The sequence below is a fragment of the Macaca fascicularis genome, chromosome 14, assembly GCF_037993035.2.
Source record: "Macaca fascicularis isolate 582-1 chromosome 14, T2T-MFA8v1.1".
In the NCBI taxonomy this organism is placed as follows: domain Eukaryota; kingdom Metazoa; phylum Chordata; class Mammalia; order Primates; family Cercopithecidae; genus Macaca; species Macaca fascicularis.
Window position 1 is genome coordinate 50,551,179 of NC_088388.1, and position 21,345 is coordinate 50,572,523.

At 44.6% G+C, this 21,345-nt stretch overlaps 1 protein-coding gene across 3 annotated transcripts in view; it reads right to left on the minus strand.

Annotated features, from left to right (window-relative positions):
- The window catches only part of INSC (INSC spindle orientation adaptor protein), a 132,395-nt gene that overhangs the window by 10,786 nt on the left and 100,264 nt on the right, over positions 1-21,345 (minus strand). For all 3 annotated transcript variants that reach the window (XM_045371540.2, XM_005578537.4, XM_005578538.4), the window contains 3 exons: positions 13,338-13,509; positions 9,144-9,322; positions 39-105 (listed from right to left, as the gene is read on the minus strand). In XM_045371540.2, the coding sequence (XP_045227475.2) occupies positions 39-105; positions 9,144-9,322; positions 13,338-13,509 (418 nt within the window). The remainder of the gene's footprint in view (positions 1-38; positions 106-9,143; positions 9,323-13,337; positions 13,510-21,345) is intronic.

Here is a 21,345-nt window from a genome sequence, read left to right on the forward strand (position 1 = left end):
ATAATTCATATAACATGTACAATGCTGCAAAGACATACCATTCTCCTGAATGATGTCAGAGGCACACTGCTCTAGGACAGACATGTTTGCCAAGATGGTCACAATCTGGAAAAGAGAATTTAGAAACTGAGAAAATGAGCACACTTGACCTTAATGGTACTCCCTACAGACAGGTCAGACAGGGGCTACAAAGCTTCCTTTTCTCCCGTGACTCCTTCCTGTCCACCGGGCCTATCCTTCCAAGGCATTTGCTTCCATCCTCATGGGCTCCTGCCACCCAGATGTATTTCCCCGGTGACTAATACCCATTTATCAGCCTACGGCTATAGCATGGCTCCCAAGGGCCCCAGGACACCCTGGAAAGACTAGCATCACCCTGGGTGAAGTTGGGGCCCAGCTGTCTTTCTGCTCTGGTCCCCAGTCCTGAAATGCAGACAGAACAAGCAGGTCCCTGGCCCCTCAAACTCCTCTGTGCTGGCTTGGCCTCGATAGCTAGCTCTTACTCTGGATTGAGTTCTTCCATCCCAGCTTCTTTCCTGAATACTAACCCTCACCTACTTTCAACCTGCGATGAATGAAGGCTAAGGTCACGTTAGAGGGCATCAGTAGGAAGGGGCAGCATTATCAAGCATTGGGTATTATATGGAATCTGATGAGAAAGTGCATACTCAGCTGCATGTTACAATTCTGTGGTAAGCCTCGCTTACCAGTCATCGCTGAAAGTCTCTGCCTGTAGGAAAGCGGTATTGACACCAGGTGGACAGTGAGTCTCAGTTACAGCTTTATGGGTTGCAACCAGCCTCACCTGAAACCCCTGGTACAGTCAAGGGAGAAAAGAACTCACAAGCACAAACTGGATTAAGGAATGGGCTGACAGAGGACTCATTCCGGAGACCCCAAACTGCAAAAGGGTGCCAAAATGCTACTAGAATAGATTGGAAACATGGCACCCATTAACTCAGATACCACCCACAACACTGCTCCTGACATAAATAGCAAGAAGAAAATTCACCCACTTTCACAGAAATGGACAGCGCTCTCAACTGGTAATTAAAATAAATAATTAAATTAAATTAAAAAACAATTCTCACTGATACAAGCCTCTGTCTCTTGAAAGGTTTCTTCAAAGCTTGCAGGATGGTATAAGCAAAGGTTGTGCCCCTACCCCCTCCTCTGAAATGGCAGTTGACAGTCTACTGAGTACAATTCAGGCAGCTAAAATGCTGAAACTGGATAGTAATGTGATGTCTACCAAGAAAGAGTATTATCTACATTTTAATCACTCTGGATAACAAATATTGCTATTTTACTCTGGATAACAAATATATTTAAAAATGTCTTCTTTTAAACAGAAAGGAAAAACTTTACCATATTAGTAGAATATCTCTCTCTCTCTCCTTTCCTTCTAAACACATGTTGGAAGGGGATTCCGCATTCTTAGGTTGCTGCAGCATGTGTGTGTGTGACAACCCCTTCCAGCTCAGACCCCATCAGGGGCCTGGTTGGATGAGCCTGACTACAGTGGGCTGCCAGAGGAAGGACAGGAGAACACTCCAGAACCTTTATCCTGAAAGCAACTCTGTACCACCAGGTGTTTTATGACGGGGGTGACAAGCTCCTATTTGCAGTTAAGAAGATAATAGGACTAAAGGAGGTTTAGGACCTAGAGGCTCTTTTACTTATTTATTTACTTATCTTTGTACTTTTAAGATTGTGTTTGTGGGCTCAGTGGAAGGAGTTAGAGGAAAAAGCTGGGTTGGAGAGTTCCCCAAGAGGCATCGTGTGCACATTCTTATGAGGGAGGAGGTACACGGCCCAGTCCATGTCAGTTTAGAGTTTATTTGGCTATCTCTGGGCTGTTAGCAGGAAGTATGGACTCTGTTTCCACCACACAGGGGCTGTGACGTCCCACCATCACCAGGCTGGCCTCTCTGAATAAAAACACTTACTTGACATGCAGATCCATGAAGGAAGGAGGGAAGGAAGGAGGAAGGGAGGAAAAGGAAGGAAGGAAGGACAAACTAGGAAAAGAAAAGGAAACCTTTGTCTGTGGCAACGGGTTCATTACACAGTAATTATTAGCCATGTCACAGGCACCACGTAGGTCTTTGTGTCAGACTAATTTAGATCCTGTTAATGAAAATTACTTCCTCTTTACAGAGCCTGTACCCCATGTGGTTTTCTGGAGGTGCAGATGAAGTATTCAATTAAGTACAATTTGAATAAATGCCAATTATGCCCTGCTTTGAGTCCCCCTTGTAAAACATCCTTTTGTGCGCCGTAACATAGAGGGGAAAGAGGTCAATGTTTATCCTCACAGTCAAGTCCATGGGTGGGATTTTAGGGACAACTGTTTTACCTGGTTGGATACAAGTTAGCAATGCTGTCAGGGGGCAGAGTGCAGGAGCCAGGCAGACAGTTTCCCCAGCCCAGGCTAATTCAGTCTCGCCTGATGATGTTCAATTAAGTTCTATTCCACCTAAGTGAAAGGGCACCATTCCCTCTGCAGTTGTTTGGTGAATCTAGAGGACATCACCCTTGAGAGAGGTCCTAGGTAAGAGGTCAGTATAATGTAATAGCTAAGCATGTAACTCAACCTACATCTAAATCCTGGCTCTATCACATTTTGCTATGATTTTGGCCATGTTACCTAACCTTCTGTGCCTTGGTGTATTCATTTTCTATTGCTGCTATAACAAATTATTGCAAACTTAGTGGCTTAAAATGACATGATTTTATCTTACAGTTCTAGAGGTCAGAAGTTCTAAATGAGTCTTACATAGCAAAAACCAAGGTGTTGAGAGATCTTCATTTATTCTGGGGACTCTAGGGGAAAATCAATTTCCTAGTTTCTATTTTCCAGCTTCTGGAGGCTGCTCTCATTCTTTGGCTCAGGGGAGTATATCCTTCTGACCTTTGCTTCCTTAATCACGTTTGATTCTCTGACTCTCTCTTCCCTCCCTCTTACAAGAACTTCTGTGATGACACTGAATTTACCTGGATAATCAAGGATAATATTCCTATGTCAAGATCTGAACTCAATCGCATCTAGAATATCCCTGTTGCTATATAAAGTAACTTATTCACAGGTTTTAAGGATTATCATGTGGACATCCTTGGGGGCCCTACCATAAGAAATAAAAATAATTCAGCCAGGCACCATAGCTCATGCCTTTAATCCCAGCTACTCCAGAGGCTGAGGCAGGAGGATCACTTAAAGCCAGGAGTTTGAGATCAGCCTGAGCAATGTAACAAGACTCTGTCTCTAAATAAGTAAATAAATAAAAGGTATCTTTTAAGACCTGTATGGGCATTCAATGAGTTAATATCAAGCACCCTTTGTTAAATAAAATAAATATGGTTTGCTCTGGGCAGGAGAACCTGAAAGGACCCAAGCCTTGACAGACTGTGTCAAGAAACACTAGCCAAGTAACATGCAGCACTCGGGGGGCTGAGCATCCGTGTGGCCAAGACACGCTGCTAATGTGAGATCCCTCCCAAAGGGGAGCCTGTACCAGAGCAGGTCAACCCTTCCCATCAGAGGAACAGCAAAGTGTGTATTCACTACCTTCTCTGGCATTTTCAATTTTTTTTTTCTTTGGCCTCCAAAGACATGAAAATTGAGGCAGACAGGAAATTGATCCAGGATAGCAGGGGACCTCCCATGTCACTGATTCAAGAAGAAATGTCCCTGTGTGGTAGGAAGGAGGTTAGTGAGGCCTTTTGATGTCAGCACACACAGAGGAGAAACACTTGTCTGCAGGCCGATGCAAAGGTGTGAACCAGGTCTGCCTCACATCCTAGCAATGTCTCAGCAGTCTTCCCTCCATGCCACTTGCTCTACCAAAGAGCAGAAAGAATCCAGACAAGGACATTAATTTGTAGAATTAAGGGATCTAAGGGAAGAAAAGTGTGGTCTCTTTGAACATACTTTCTTTTCCAAGGCCAGAGAGGCAAGAGAGCCCAGGAGAAGGTACAGCCCTCTCCTCTTCTGCTCTCTTTTGAGCCTCTCCCTCCTGCTGGCAGACATGGCTCAGGGCCCAGGGTGCAAGACCTGAGAGGGCTGGACAGATGTGGAGACTAGGAGAAGGGCTCCTGCCTAGACCCAGAGACAAGCACATGGCTTCTTCTCTCTGGTACATGGGTCTTCTTGTTGACAGGACCAGCTTTCCCTTACTACTAAAGAGGCAAGCCAGGAGGGCTAAGATTAAGGCTGAGGAGACCGCATGATAAAAGCCATGGAACTGTTTTGGATGTCAGTCCTGTACTGCTGGCGAATAGGCTGAAGGGCTCTCCTGGGTGAAGCCCAGCTGTCTCACCCTGGGGATTACACAAATGTTGGGCTGTAAGCCCACAGTATTAGAGAGCGTATAAAGGTCAGACCATATTCTCTGTGCTTGGTTTGCCCTTGGCTTTGTAGGGAGGGGCTTCTGGAGCAGGTCAGGACAGGGTGTTGGGATCCTGGATTCCTCCAATACTACACAGTATCCCTGATATGGTTTGGATCTGTGTCTCCACCAAAATCTCACGTTGAATTGTAATCCCCTATGTTGGAGGTGGAGCCTGGTGGGAGGTGATTGGATCATGGGGGTGGACCCTTCATGAATGATTTAGCACCATCTTCATGGTGCTGTTCTTGTGACAGTGAGCGAGTTCTTGTTGAAAAGTGTGAAGAACCTCCCCCTTCACTCTCTCTTGCTCTTGCTCCTGCCATGCGATGTATCTGCTTCACCTTTGCTTTCCACCATTATTGTAAGTTTTCTGAGGCCTCTCCAGAAGCCAAACAGATTCCAGCTTCATGCTTTCTGTACAGCCTGCAGAACCATGAGCCAATTAAACCTTTTTTTTTTTTTTCACAAATTACCCCATCTTAGGTAATTTATTTTTATTTTTATTTTTGAGACAAGGTCTGGCTCTATTGTCCAGGCTAGAGTGCAGTGTGCCACCTTGGCTCACTGTAACCTCCATCTCCTGGGCTCAAGCCTCCTCCCACCTCAGCTTCCCAAGTAGCTGGGACTACAGGTGTGCACCACCATGCCTGGCTAGTTTTTTTATTTTTTTTTTATTTTTATTTTTTTTTTTTTGTAGAGATAGGATTTTGCCATGTTGCCCAGGCTGGTCTTGAACTCATGAACACAGGTAATCTGCCTGCCTCAACCTCCCAAAGTAATGGGATTACATCAGGCATTTCTTTATAGCAATGTGAGAACAGACCAATACAATTGCCACCACGTTAACTATATTTCCTGACCCTACCTTCCTGTTCCAAAGCTTACATTCCCTGTCTCAGACCTATCCCAGCCTCTGGTTCTGTTAGAGAACCCCGTCCCATTCATTATTGAGTATTCGCTTTGGTTCTAAGTACTTTACGAGCATTATCTCATCTAATCATCATAATGACATGAGGGAGGGAGCAAATGTTATTATTCCCATTACACAGATGAGGAAATTGTGGCTCAGAGAGGTAAAGTGATTTGTCTACTATCACATAGCTGGGAAACGGCAGAACCAGAATGTGAACTCAAATCTGTCTGAACTAAAAACCTGTACTGTTTCTAATATGTCACATATGTACACAACAGAGCTTTATAAACTATAGAGAGATTTTGAGATGTGAGTCAAAAACGAAACCCCTAGTGACTGGCATTTCCTGATAAATGGTATTCACAGTGAGGTCCCAGAAATGTTACAAAATCTAGTCATTCTAAAATGCCAAACAGATGAGGTATTATTGTGGGAAGTATATACTAGCACTCCTGCCCTTATGAAAGCAGTTAATTCCTGAAGGCCACAAAAAGCCAGGCTCAGTAAAAATCTCTATTATATATTAGACAAGATAATCAGGTCTCTTCCATCCTAGATTATCGCTGCTTGACAGACAGGGCAGAAGTTCACCAACACATTTGGAGGTAGCCCCTTTCCTATCTCCCCCTGTCAGATCTGTTGCTAGATTCCATGGACAGTATGGCTCCTGGAAAATACCTCCTGGGCATGAAAGCATAGGACTATCCAGGTTGCTTGTCAGGCTTTTCAATGGCTGACCATATCAGCTGCAGCCCATGCCACCTTCCTGTAGATTAGCCAAAGGGGGTAGAAGAGCCTATGTCCAAGGCTGCCCTCACCAACGGCCACACCCCAAGGGTGGCTACAGGATAGGCATACACAATGAGGCTTCTGTTGAACAAATTAAGGGACCTGGCTTGCCAGGATGATGGAGGGGTTCTCATTGTCCAAACAGACGTGGTCCGTATAGATCCAAGACCAAGAGGTTCCACAGAGCATTGGCGTCATTGGCAGATTCATTACCGGAAGCCTCATGGGGCATTTAATCTCCTAAGTATTTCAGGGGGTAGTGAGCACTTCAAAACCTAATTCATCTTCTTTGTCTTCATTACAGAGAGCCCTCTGATCACCTTAATCCTTCCGCTGCCACAGGAAAGAGCCATTTGTTTCTTTAATGAGTGCACTTTCACTAGCTAAGTGGTTGTTCTGAGCCAGGGCAGAAGGTGAAGCCATCCTGAGGACAGTGGGGGACGTGCCTGGCTCAGAGAGTGGAGTAACATGAAAAGGTGCTGACTCCAGGTACAGAGAGAACTATCTGCTGGCAGCATGACCACATTCTCTCCCCACCCTGATCTCCTTTTCATAGGACTCAGTGAGGCTTCAAGAGGGGGCTAGTCATTCCTTGTGATAAGAAGGGGACTTCTACACATAGAGACACAGGACGTCCAAGATGGAAGAAGTCATGCCCATTTTACAGATGAGGGAACTCCTCTCTGGAGGTTCCCATTCAATGCTGTGTGCCACACATTCAAAGGCCAATTGTAATAACATTGACAGTGGCTTCTATTGATTTAATAGCTTCTATGTGCCAGCGTCTGTACCAAGAGTTTATATTTAATTAATTTATTTAATTCTTATTTCAACTTTGTAAAATATGTATTATTTGTTTCCATTTTACAAATTAAGAAAGTGAGACTCAGAGTGAATTGCCCAAGGTGACATGATTATTAATAGCAAAAAAGCTTCAAACTCAGGTTGTCTGAATCCAGAATTCCTTGTCTTACTGCCTCACTACTGGATCTTGTATGAAATGACTAGAGTCTGCCACAGGAGAGGCACTTGAAGGTGAAGGCACCTAAAATTATGTCAGGTAGATGAGAGACCCAGCAACTGGAGGTATCTATCTGAAGAGAACAAGAGCATGAGTAAGGCAGATCACAAAGGGTGGGCCCTCCTGTCTCCCTCCCCACTACCAAGGGTAGACATGGGGCATGTCTCCCTCAGGAGTCAATCAGGCCGATAGTCAACCAGGGTACCACCACTCTATCTGTTACTGTCACACCTTGTCTCTATGGGGACTTCTCCAACTCTTAGAAGTAATAAGATTAGACTGGAAAGGAAGTCTGGAATCATACATATCATACATAGTTTGGAGGGCCAAGTTGAGGATTTTGGATAATTCACTACTCATGCTCTTCTTTGGAGCATCAGGTTTAAAAAGTAATGATATTCACTATTTATTAAGAACTCAGTAGGGGCTAAGCCTTATATCAGGTCCTTGCATATCTTATTACACTCACCCTCACAATAACCCTGCAATGTAAACATTAATGTCCCAATTAATAGATGTGAAAATCCAACAACCAGAAGCCTTTGACTTGCTGGATGTCGTTCAGTTGATAAATGGCCCAGGCAGGACCAACATTCAGTCTATGGTTCAACAGCAGCACCACCTCCTTTCTTCAAAGATAACAGCAGATGAGAGTCAAAGATCAAGGTCTAAGTCAGGATTTAAATTTAATCCTCATTTAAATGCTAGCTAGCTGCCTGCCAACCATTTAATTTTGGGGACATCCTCTTGAGCCAAAATATTCTTATCTATAAAATGGGGCAAATATCACCAGTGTCACAGTATTTTTAGAACCCTCATATACAAATGCTTAGATACTAGAAAATTCTCTCCGAACAGGAGCTTCTATGGTCAGCTGCCCTTTCACAGGCGATTCTAAGGATAAGAAATAACTGACAAAGTTCGGGGAACTTCACCAAAGGCACCAGCTCTACACTAGAGGCCTTTAAAAATCCTAGGGAAATACAGAACATGGATCATGCCCTCAGAGGAAGAAAATCACATGAAATAATTAAGAGGAATAAATGTTATTAGATAAGTCAACACTGCATTGTGAGGCATGAATTCTAAGAAAAGGAGGCAATTCCAGAGAGCCAAAACCATCAGGGAAGGCCTTCCTGGAGCTGCTGGCATGGAACAGAAACCAAAGCAGCTTCAGTTAAGAGATAAGGCTGGAAGAGGTGATGTTGTGGGGGCTAAAATGCAGACAGGGATAAGCTGAGTTGAGGATGAGAGGATCATGTAACAGAGCTCAGGTACTGGGAGGAATTTACAGAGACCACCTAAGCTACCACCCCTACTGCTTGGTGGTGATGTGGGAGGCCAAGTGTGGCCAGAGGTGAAATGGGATAAAATTCTAGAACATCAGAGTTCAAAGAGCCTTTAAAATACCTCCATTCTATGTCTTCGAACACTTTTAGTAGTAAAACCCCTTTTCTACCAAAGAAAACCTTTCATGGAGCTCAAATATACAAAGAAAATTATGACTGATGTGGAGGCTGAGGCCCCGAATGAAGGTTCTGCTCCAAGCCCCTGTTTCTCATGGAGGTAAAGAGGGAAGCAGTTCACTATAGGGTTCAGTGTCAGATGGTCACCAACATGACCAGACACAGACCTTCAAAGGATGTCTAGGCACCTTCCGTGGGTCTTTCTGTCTCCAAGAACAGGCAATCTGAACAGAGATTGAGGAAGGCCCTATAGTGGCTGGGATGGACAAAGCAGGTAGGAGATCTCATAGAGAGGCTTCAAGGTCAATGAGAGACATGGAAAACATATTCCTTTACCTTCCTGCAGCATGTAAAACTCATAATGGGATGGGTAAAGGGGGTAGGAGGTCTCATAAGAGGCTTCAAAGTCAATGAGAAATGTGGAGAATATTTACCTTCCTATAGCATGCAAAACTAACAGTACCCCCATGCTCTCTCCCCTGCCTCAGAAACTAAGCGCTGGCCTCCTAACCTCTGTATCCATGGCCATGGGCCCTGGGCTCAGTGCCTTCTGGGCATCTTACCTGGTCCCGAGTGTAAGGCGTGTCCACTCTCTGCTTGTCACTGCAGGCTTCCAGGAGGACACGGATGGCGTTCAGCTGCAGGAGCATCTCGCAGGCCATTGTATCAAAGAACGTGATGTTGGCAAGGGCCGCAGAGGCCAGCAGGAAGACTTCCCCTGAGGAGGCCTCTTGGCACAGTTCTGGATGGCAACGAGAAAGAAAATAACTTCCGTGCCAAGTGTTTTCATATCAGTTGTCTCATTTGGTTCCCACAGTAGCTCTGGGAGATCTTTTGAGCAGGTGTTATAATAGCCATTTTACAGATGAGGAAAGTGGCTACTAAGAGGGAACAGTATCTGTCTACACAGGTGGCAAATGGGATTTGAAATCTGGTATGTAACTCTACTCAATCCTTCATCCAATAAGTATTTATTGAATGAAAACTATGTGTCAGGCACCACTGGGATCTTGGGATGGCATAGTGAACAAAACAGGTCAGGTCCTTGCCCTTGTTGAGCTCACACTCTACTAGTGGGCAAGAGAAAATAAACTTTAAAAAAATTACTATACATAATTACAAAGTCTGATAAACACGAGGGAGAAAATAAACAAGTGCTAAGAGAGAATAACTAGCGGTCTGCTGAGGTGTGCAACAAAAGGTGTCCCTAAGAATGTGACTTTACAGCTGAGACCTTAAGGGAAGAAATGGGCCAGTCATAAAAATACTTGGGGAAACAGAATATTCTAGACCAAAGGAAAAAAGAGATATAAAGCCTGTGAGTCGGGAAGGAGCTCCCAGTCCATTTGTGTCTCCGGTAATGCACACTAGCCTGCTGCTAAGCTTGCCTTAAGGAAGAGACTAAAGGTGAAAGAGAGAGACTATACCCCTCCAGCTGCCATCAACAGAGCTTCGGTGCTTTCTTTCAGTCCCAGGATAAGGGCCATCTGGCAGCAAGAAAGTCCTATATCAAGTTTCTGAATGTCAGGCTCTTTATCTCTAATCCTGGTGGTCCTAGCTTAGCCCTAACAAATTCCCCCATTTACCATCTGTAATTGCACTAAGGGCCTTTAAGGAGCAGAGTGACCTCATCCTTCCACCACCTGACACATCCCCCATGGGCTCCACAGAACCTGGAATGGACGCCCACCAAAGGAGGAGGCATAGATGGGCTCTATCCATGGTGCTTCCCCCATTTCAGTGGACCTGATGTCTGGCCCTCAGCTCCAACTTGACTATCAATCAAGGTACTTCTCCAGTCCAGTCCCTCTCCTACTGATAACACCTCTACAAAACCACAGGAGCCAAGGCCATACTTCAGGAAAAGAGTCCCAGGAGAGAAAGAAAGTTCGGGAGACAAAATTGAGCTATCTTCTATCCTGGTCCCTAGTTCTTGCCTCCAGACAGTCTATACTTCCAGGTTCTGATGCAACTGCCACCTCTTGGCACCTACCTGTGAATGCACATTCTGATCCCTACCTTTTAGTTTTAGTAGTAAAACCCTTTTTCTACCAATAACATTAGTCTAACACCTGCAGTGGGCCTTGCACTGTGCCATTAAATTCTGAATACCCTCAAATTAGAAAATGATTGTCCACATTTACAACTAGCTGAATCTTGGAGAAGCTAGTAGTAGCAGCAGCTACCATTTATTGAGTGTTACTCACTGCTGTACATATTTTTTACTTCATTACATCATTTAATCCTTACAACAATCCCATTTTTATCACTATTTTATAAATAAAGAAATTGAGGATTGAAATGTTAAGTGATTTGCCCCTGGTCTTATGGCCAGTAACTCTTTGAGGTTAGAATCAAATCCAGGTCTGCCTGACTCCGAAGTCCCCATTCTTTCTACACTCCAAGTTGCATCTGGTCTCAGCCTCTTTGACTCATTCCCAGCAATGCTTCCACAGACGTGCGTTTCGGTTCTATCAGGAAGGTAATGCCTCCCTCTGGGCAATGTTGCTCCCCGCAGCCCAGGTTTGACCATTAGATAATTCAAACTCTTGATCCAACCACCCAGGACTGGAACAACAGATTAGCCAAGGTATTAAGAACTCTGATTCCCTTTATCCAATGATTGCCCTATCCTCTGATTTTGGGGAAATCACTGGAGTCCCCAACCCCTTCCAGGCCACCTCCCTACATCCAAGGTTTTGGGTGAGTCTACAGAGCTCATCGGCCCACTTTGCTGTAAGATTCCTTCTAGGTCCTAACACTCCCCCTCATTCTCATTCAGTTGCTATTGCTGCTGACACAGCAATTATTAACACGACCAACTAAGTGCCTTTTAATTTTGCTGCACATTTATTTGAACTACAGTCTGAGTCACCTGGGATGTGTTAGGAAGATTAAATTGAGGATTCCAGTGACTCATTTATAAATGTTTCCAGGGAATGGCAAGAAGTTGGAGGGCTATTTCCCACCAAAGAACAGAGCTCTGGCTTCCTGCCCAGAAGATATCTGCTGAATCTCAGAGTGGACTATACAATGCGTCTTCATCAGGATGAAATAAATAGGAAGATTCCTTGGCTCCAGGGAGAAACCCAGCCTGGGCAGTGAAGCAGGAATGAATATATGACAATAGTGAAAGGTCACTTTGAATATATGTACTTTCATTTATTTGATAATGTTTATAAATTGAGAAATTTTCTATGAAGTTTACAATTTTTGTCTTTAAAAGTCTATGCCTTTCCTACATGGTAACAATCAACTGAAATTTACCAGTGACCACCCCTATAGACAGTGCATGGACTTTTCAATTTGACACAGGACTCAAACACCTTTATTCTTCCACCTGGCTCTCTTCAACTCATTTACGTTTCTTACCAGGCTCTGGTGGATGTTGAATATGAGACTCCTGGCATAAGTGAGTCCTAGTGCTGTTGTGTGGCCTTGAGAAAGTAACTTAACCCCTCTAGGCTTAGATTTCTTCACCCAGAGAGTATGCTTGAAACTGTAAGGTCTCTTGAGCTCCCCCGAGCCAAGACTTTCAACAATGGGCTTCTATGTTTTCTCAATTTTGAATAAATGTGGACATTGGCAAATTGATCCTCCCAGCCTGACCTGTGAGTACCACTGCCCCCATGACTAGAATCAGCCATAAAGTCAACTTAACTGATGTCTCCTATGTGCGAAGTACTTGCAGATCTCCAAATTCTAGAGTTAGAAGGACCCTTGAGAGAAACGAGTTGCAATGTCTTGTTTATATTAGGAAAACTGTGAAGTGGGTTTTACAATGTGACATGGTAAGAAGTGAGTGGCGGGATCTCACACAGCACCGCCACAGGCTTGCTGCACATAGCCACTTGAATGGATAAGTGAAAAGCCTGAGTCCAAACCCAGGGTTCTGACTCCTAGCCCAATGTTCTATGTTGCCCCTAAGTTCGTGCTATTTCAGATATTTCCAGCCCTGACATGGTCACTCCAAGAGCTAATCCTAAATTTTCTGATGAAATTAACTTTCATTTCATTTCAATTAGATATAGATATAAAGAGAGTGACAGAGAAATAGAAACACAGATCACTACTAGCACTAGCACTTTCAAAAGAAAGAGGTGGGTCACAAAAAATTCCCTGGGGATTGTTATCCAGACTGGCCCTTTCAGTTTCTATAATTTAGCAAAGGAAAACTAAGAAAAGAGCATATTTCAGATACGGATCTATGATTCTCCTGCCAGGGATACATACGTTTGAATAGGGGAACCTAGAGGAGTCAATGCTTTCAAGGCCCCATGATGTGAGACCAATGGTGGGATTTTCAGGCAGCAGGTTGTGGTGGGCTGGTGCTCTCTGAGAAACCATTTTCCCCAGTCATTACTCTCATAGTCACTGGGTACAAAGACTGAGACTTTAGGAAAAATGCCTATCAGAGTCTCTCAATCTGAGTATCTGAACCTCAAAATTTGAGGCACCACTCCTTTCTAGGGCTTGTCCTGGACTCCCTTCTGAAAGGCCATTGAATCCCAAACTGACAATGATTCAGGTTGCTTCTCAGAGGGCCACACACATTTTAATAGGAAACTCTTGACAACAGAGCTCATCAAAGCCTAATTCAGATCCATTAATGGTGGGATTTCAGCAAATGTGATCATCTATGCAGGAGATATTTGGGGTGCAATGAGTGGCAGATGGGAAGGCCTTCCTGGCTATTCCTGAAGACAACTGTGCCAAGGTCCTCTCTCCTAGTGGTCCCACTGCCCAGGGTGACTCACTGACGAGGGCTGTCACGATCTCCTCCATGCTCTCCATGAAGCTACTGAGGTGCTGGGTGACGGGCAGGTGTGGGGAGGTGACCTGGGCCACCACAGCCGCAGCCTCAGCCCGTGTGGCCTCTGAGTGGCTGTCGTCAGTCAGGATGTCGGCCAAGCACAGAACGCCATCCACCTGCAGATGGAGAGAGGGAGCTCCCCTGTGCATTCTGGGTGAACACCACTGCCCAGGACATTAATGAGACAGATTCAGCACCCCCTACATGGAAGCCAGCTCTGGCTTCCCAGAACAGCCCGGGACCCCATGTGGAGACAGGGACAATCCAGTGAAAAGGCCCTCAGAATGACTCAAATTCTGGAACCTGGAGGCCTCTCCTTTGAGTCCAGCGGAGATCAGTAACCTTCCATGGGCCTCCTAGAGAGCAGACAGCAAGTCAAGTGTCCGAAGGCAGGACCCTGGTCATCAACCACAGCAAATTGTCATAAAAGAATAGTCACTTAGAATTCTCACATCCTTGACCTCTAATCCTGGACCCCTCTTCCTTGCTATGCGACTTGGCGTTAGTCACTTAGCCTCTCTGAGATTCTGTTTCATCACCCTTCAACAGGGTGTTGTGGGATTGAAGACATAAAGCAGGCAATGCCTGATCTAGAAGAGATGCTCAAGAAATGTTGGTTTCTTCCTCATATTTAGCAACAGGATGAGCTTAGTATTTCCTTCCCCATCTTGTCCTCCACCATCCTCCCTGATAGAAATGGGGCTGCTTCCCTGGAGGCCTTGCTTTCTGTGCCCAACCAGTAAGGAGCAAACCTGAAACTGGTGGGACATTAGTGCCAGATAAGAACATGTTTCCAAGCTCTGCCTGGATCAGACCTGCTTTTGGTATGAGAACAGCTTCTGCTGAGCATGTGCTTACAGTGTGCCAGGCACCATTCTATAGAGTGCACATGTTATCATACAATCTATTCCTTACAATAACCCTGAGGTCAGTATTATTATCCCCATTTTACAGACGAGAAAGCTGAGGCCCAGAAAGGTTCATTGACTTGCCCCAGATCAAGAACTTTAAAAGCAGTTGGTTGGGCATTCAAACTCAAATGGTCCTGGTGTCAAAACCCAGGTTTTGAACAGGATATTATGCTGCCTCCTAAGAAGTGGCATCTGAGCTCAGACTTCAGCCTCCATCAGGGTCAGTACACAAAACTTGCTGGAGAAAAAGAGGGCAGGAGCTTGTCAAGATTAGCTCTGCAGTGCTACTGCAGCCCCTCAAATGCCCTGGGCACCAGCCTGCCTGGGGACCCTGCCACCAAGCACCAAGTCCTTCTCAGGTTGGGAGTGGGAGGTAGGGATGAGGCAGGGGAAGAACAGGAGAGGTGGGGTGAGGAGCAGCCCGTGCTCATTCCCTACACCTGCCACAGACCTGAGGCTTCTGTCCCTATGTCTTCCTGCCACTCAGCTCCTGTGGGCCTCCAGAGGTCTGCATTTCGTTTGACTAATTACCACCACTGAGTTCTGTGCCTCCCTTAAATGGCTCTTGGGAGCTGTAAGGTCCATTAGCTGTGAAAGCCTTTGGCAATCTCAGACTCAGAGGAGATAAATGTGGAAACAGGAGCCCAGGGAACTGTCCGCAATAAAACTCACCTGGATGTGCTTAATAAAAGGGAATAAACAGCAGCCATGTGGTCCCTGGCAGAACTGGACTCATGCCAGATGTTTAACTAACAGGCCTTCAGAGAGGGGCGTTGTTTGGGCCTAGAAAAGGGAAGGGAAGCAGGGGCTAGAAGCAGGAAGCAGCCCTATTGCCATCATAAGAAACCTCTTACCCCATCTGGCCTTCATCCCTTTCATCCTTCCAGCACAGATCAAGCTCGTTGCTAAGAAGTTATAGGATCATTAGTGGAGAAATGTCTCTAACAATCCCGTCTCCTTAATCTCAATGTGGTTGCAGATGCTATCCTGGTTCCCAGCTCAGATGTGAATACCAGTCGGACCCAAACCAGTAACTTGCCCTAATCCCCAACACATGCTTGGAGAGAGGCCAATCTGAACATACCGGAGAGGCCAAGGAGTTGATGGTCCCCAGGGTCTGCTGCCACCCAAGGCCTGGCTGCCAGGCCTGCTCCCTAGTCCAGACTGCTGCTCTGAAACCCCACTGAATAAAACATCCCCGACATATACTGCATGCCAAGCCTTGTGCTGGGAACAATGTCCACTGCAGTGGGGAAGGTGATTCACACCTACAAATTACAAATGAAGATGCTCTACAGAGGGGCCTCCTGGAGGTTACCCTGACTTAATGTCCATGCCTCAGGTGGGAGACATGGCCCACTTTGGGGCTCCCATGCCCAAGTACCTTTGCTATCATTGTCACATTTATCACACCAACAGGCCCTGTTTCTCCAAGTGAGGTCTGTGGACCAGCTGCATCAAATTCAGTGAGAGTTTCCTAAGAGCAAGTTCCTGTACCCCACCCAGACCTATTCCACCAGAATCGCCAGGGAGGCTTGAGAATCTGCTTTTTAACAGCTCCACAGCTGACTTTTATGTGCCAGCAATTCGGAAGAGCACTAATACTGTGTGATTCTCTGCTCCTTTGTCTGTCTCCTCCCCTGTTCCCCTGCCATCTCTGCAAGCCTGGGGACCACAACTTGTTAACTCCTGGCTGCTCCAGGTCTGGCATGTAGTAGGCCTTTAGTAAGCGGGAAATAAATACAATAAAGTAAAATTCGACCTAATACTTAAGGACACACTTTAGACAAGTAAAGCTAAAGGAATGGCATTGTAGATGGAGGAGCTATTGTAAGTAAAGGCAATTATAGGAAAAGATACCATTGGAGAAACAGCCAACATGAGAACTTAAATCGATTATTGACCCCAGGAAAGTGACCCCGTCCTGATGTAGACCCCAATTCCTTCACTGTCCTTTGGTTTCCAGAGGGTCTATGGAGTTGTCTATACAATTGCCAATTGCCCATTGTCTTGCTTCCCTTTTAATTTGTTTTATACACTTCAGATCTCTTTTGGTAACATTAATTATCCCTTTGAAAGGGAAATATATATATATATGTACATATATTATATATATATAGAGAGAGAGAGAATAAGTTTTAACAAATAATAAAATGAACACCTGTAGGTGTAGATGTATATGCCTAATATCCAGAAATTCTAGTCTTAGAAATAAAATCAAGAAGTCCCCTGCATACCTTTCATGATGTCATACCTCTGATTTCTCCTGCTGGATGGACCATTACTCTGAGTTTTATGCATATTATTCCCTTGTTTTCCTCAGAGTTTTATTGCATGTATCCACTGTTAGTTTTATAAGATTTGTACTTGACATAAATGGTATGTTGAATATAGCAATTTACTTTTCTCTCCAGTCAGTATTTGTTTATGAAACCTCTTTTTTTTTGTTGCATGTAGCTATGATCAATTTATTCTCACTGTTGTATGGTATTTCATTATATAAATCAATTTCAATTCATTTATGCATTCTCCCGTCGATGGGTGTCTGAGTGGCTTCCCAGTTTTTGCTATAATGGACAGTGCTGCTATAAATATTCTTCTAAATGTCTTCTGGTGAACATGTGCCAGTTTCTTCAGAGATCCCAATCTAGGAGTGGAATTCCTAGGGCATAGTGTTTCCACATCTTTAGATTTATTGGTATTGCCAAAGTGTTTTGCAACATGATAGTAGTAATTTTTATTCCCACCAGTAATACGTAATCACACTTACACCAGATTCTTGCCAATACTTGCTATTGGCAGATTTTAAAATTTTTTCAATTTTATGGCTATAAAAATTGTATTTTAACCTGCATGTCTCCACTTACTAATGAGGTGGAAAGACTTTTAATATCATTATTTTGCTTTAATTTGGTTTGTTTTGGCTTTTGTTTTTTGCAAGTTGGATCTCCTCTACTATGAATTGACTGTTTACTGTCTTTTCATAGGGGCCAAATTTTAATAGCATTTGGTTCGGATGCAGCTGACCGGCCACTTGGTCTGCTGCCAGCAAGTTGATCTTCATATTCATTACCATCTCAGAAGCTCTTGCACAGCCCAGCTCACCATAGTAGGAGTCCACTCAAGCGCCCCACACCACTGGGTTCTGGGCTTCCCAGCACCTGAGGCAATCCCTGTAGCATCAGAACATGCATAGACATTAGAGTTAGGCCTACCCAGGTCTGAATCCTGCCTCTATCCTTTACTAGCTGAACAATTTTCTTACTTACTGATATAGTTTGGCTGTGTCCCCACCCAGATCTCACCTTGAACTGTAGTTCCCATAATCCCCACATGTCATGAGAGGGACCTGGTGGGAGGAAATTGAGTCATGCTGTTCTTGTGATAGTGAGTGAGTTCTCACAAGATCTGATGATTTTATAAGTGGCTTCCCCTCACCCACCCCTGCTTTGCTCTGCACTTCTCCTTGCTGCTGCCATATGAAGAAGGATGTATTTGTTTCCCCTTCCACCATGATTGTAAGTTTCCTGAGACCTCCCCAGTCCTGTGGAACTGAGAGTCAATTAAGCCTCTTTCCGTTATAAATTACCCAGTCTTGGGTATGTCCTTACAGCAATGTGAGAACAGACTAATACACCTACTTTGAGCTTTTATCTGTAAAACAGGAATAATACCAATCTCACAGGTTTTTTTCTCCTTATAAAATGTGGCTAAAAGTAACAACTTCAGAGGACCATTGGAATTATTAAATGAGAGAATGCATGTATAGTGCCTGCCACATGGTGGCACCATCATTCCCTCCCCTCCCCACCTGATGGCTCCTTGACTTGGGGCCCTGAATCCTAGGTTCACCCCACTTCTGCCTGTCCCAGCCTCCTGACAGGGCTTCTCTCCAGAACTCCTTTCTGCACACTCTTTTGGGACTGAGACCACAGCAAGAACGTCAGCTCTTTGGATTGGGGCCCAAAGTTTAACCACTTGTTTAGACATCCTTCAGTCATGCAGCACAGAACCAGGACTTTTAAAATGGGAGTGATTTCTGTTTGGATTACTGACTAGGAACAATGCAATGAACAATTGCAACTCCTCAGAAGGGAATAAAGAGAAAGTCAGTACTATCCCTGCATTTCTATAGTTCAATAAACATTTCCTGAGCACCTACATTGTGATAGGTGCTGACGTGGACAGTGACACAGAGATGAAGCAGAAATAAAGATAGAGATGAAGACGCAAAGACACACAGCAACAAGAAAATGGAGAGTGAGACAGAGAGAAAGTGAGAGAGGGGAGAGAGAAATCATATGCTTACAAAGGATTTGAGAAATTGTCTGATGCAAATCTCAATCTCTTAGTTCCTCTCTCACTTGGCCTCTCTGTAACCTCTACTGCTCCTGAGAATTCAGTTCTCTCCATCTTGCCCTGATCTCCTGCTGAGACTTTATGATGCCACATTTTGGGCTCCTCCCTAGCTCACCACTTTTTACCATTTGCTCTGTTGGCCTCTCCTCCTTTGCATTCATCTCAACTGGCATATAACAGGTTTTGCAGCCAGACCTGTTTACTCCATATCAGACAAAGGCCCCCAAACACAAGTTGCCTCAGTGACTCCCTACAATGACCCCCAAACCTAGCCCTCTTTTCTGAGATCCACATCTACATTCCAAACTGCTATCTTATCATTTTATATTTAATTCCAAACATAATTTGCCTGGATATTCCACAGCACCTCAAACCCAATTCACTTAAAGCTGAAGCGGTCATTTTCCCTGTTTTCCCTCCTTGCTCCCCTCTCAGATCTGGTCAAATGTCACTTCTTCTGCGAACATGCATGCACCTGCCTCACCCAGAAGAGGTCATCTCTGTTCTCCCCATTGCCACATCACTGTGGTCTGACCTCAGCTAGAACACCTATCAAGTTAGATGGTCTCATCCGGTTACATGCATATTCCCCAAGTAGATTTGAGCCCTCAGGGCAGCTCCTATACCAAATTCTCTCTAGGTTCTCAGCATCCAGCTGAAGCGTAACACACAGCAGTTTACTGATGAAGTATGGGCTGAATGATGAGGAAATGGAGGCCCAGGGAGGAGACGAGACTACCCAGGCCACATGGCAAGTTAATGCCAGGGCCAGGACTCCAATTCTGGCCTCCTCACTCATTGTCCCATGCCTCCCTCATTAGGGCCTCTGGGGAGAAGAGGAGAAGCTGGTGAAAGGGCCAGGTTAGTTCCCATGATGGGCCCAGAAGTAGCCCACCCTGAGGCCAGCAACCCCAAACACAAGTCCCACTTTAGGAAAGTCTCCATCCCCAAATCACCCACTTCCCATCCCTTGTTGTAAACTTAATGATGCCAAGAGAACAATCTAATCAAAGCACTTTCACATCCCTAAAGAAATTGCTGCTGGAAGCACTTATAGATAATTAGCTTTTACATGGAATGGAATGGGCCTGGGCCTGAAGCCAGACTTTCCTCATGGGCGGGCATGCAAGTGGTGATGAGGATGGCCTGGCCTGGTCATCATCTGGGCAGCAGAGCTGATGCACCTGGAGTCTGGATACAGAAGGGGCTGGCAAATGCTGAGATTCTTCCCAGGGAGTGGGAGGAAGAGCATGGAAATTGTCTTAGTCTATTTTATGCTGCTATAATGAAATATACCTGAGACTGACTTCTTACAGTTCTAGAGGCTGTGAAGTCCAAGTTTCAGGAGCCCACTTGCTGTGTCATTCTGTAGTGGAAGGTAGAAGGGCAAGAGATCTTGCATAAAAGGATTGGGGGCCATAAAACCGAACTCCTCTTTTTATCAAGAGCCCACACCCAAGATATCTAACCCACTCCCAAAATAATAGCGTTAATCTATTCACGGGCACAGAGCCCTCATGACCTAATCACCTCTTAAAGGTCCCGGCTCTCAACAGAGTTGCACTGGGTTGGAAACAGAGTTGTTTCCCGCATATAAACCTTGGGGGACACAATCAAACCATAGCAGAACACTTGCAGTTAAAGAACCCAAAGTGTACAGTAAGCATCATATCCGGTTTATGGGCAATATTCTCCTACTGATTATTGGAAAAGCACCAGTGGTGGTTTTTAGGCAAATATCTAAAGGACACAGGCTAATATACAAAGGCCCATTATATAACACTGGTGCTAGTCTGCTTTTCTTAGTTTTGATTTTTAGGGAGGTTTTTTTTGTTTTGTTTTATGTGTCTAATTTTAAGGAAAAGGAGGTACAGTTGGTTGCTGGATTGTAACAATTAAACAGAATCATGGGAATGCACTGAAAACTCAGCCATAGGAGCAGGAGAGTGACCTAGAGACATCCAAATTTTCTGTTTCTTTCTGTCCTTCCAGACACCTAAAGACTGCAGGAAGATACAAGATGAGTGGGAATCACAAAGTGACTGGAATCCTGCTCATTGGTCTAGGCAGGATGGACCTGTTTGTCCAGGGTATAGTTAGAGGGCAAATTCAGTTATAATCAGAAAGGGGAGCAAGGGTCATGTCCAAGGAGGCAAAGATAAGAGACAGCCCAAGGGAAAGGGCAAAGCATTTCATGGAATAAATAAACCCATGGGTCAGAGGCAGAATGCTAATGTGGACTGTACACCAGATAGGGACAAGGTTCAGGATGACGTCTGTAACAGTCTAAGGGATTAATTAAAGACTCCCTTTATACAATGAGGTGTTTGTTTTACGGAGTGGTGGTAGAGCTGAGAGCTCCATAGAAAGCTACCGAAGCTAAAATAGGTCTTCAGGATGATAATATTATCCTCCTCCAAACTAATATATCCCAGCACTCAACTTCTTTTGCTATGTCAAACAAGAATCTTTAGTTAAAAGCTAAATGGAAAAACACAAATATTAATGTGTAATATGGAATGGAACAATGAATGAAAGGGATTATACAACCAGTTTGGCAGGCAAGTCAGTGACGTAGAGAGAGAAAGAGATGTATAGGCAGAGAAAGCGGGGATGAGTTATTAAGGAGGAAAGCAATTATGGATTGAATAACTTAAGAGTATATAGAGTAAATAATTTCCC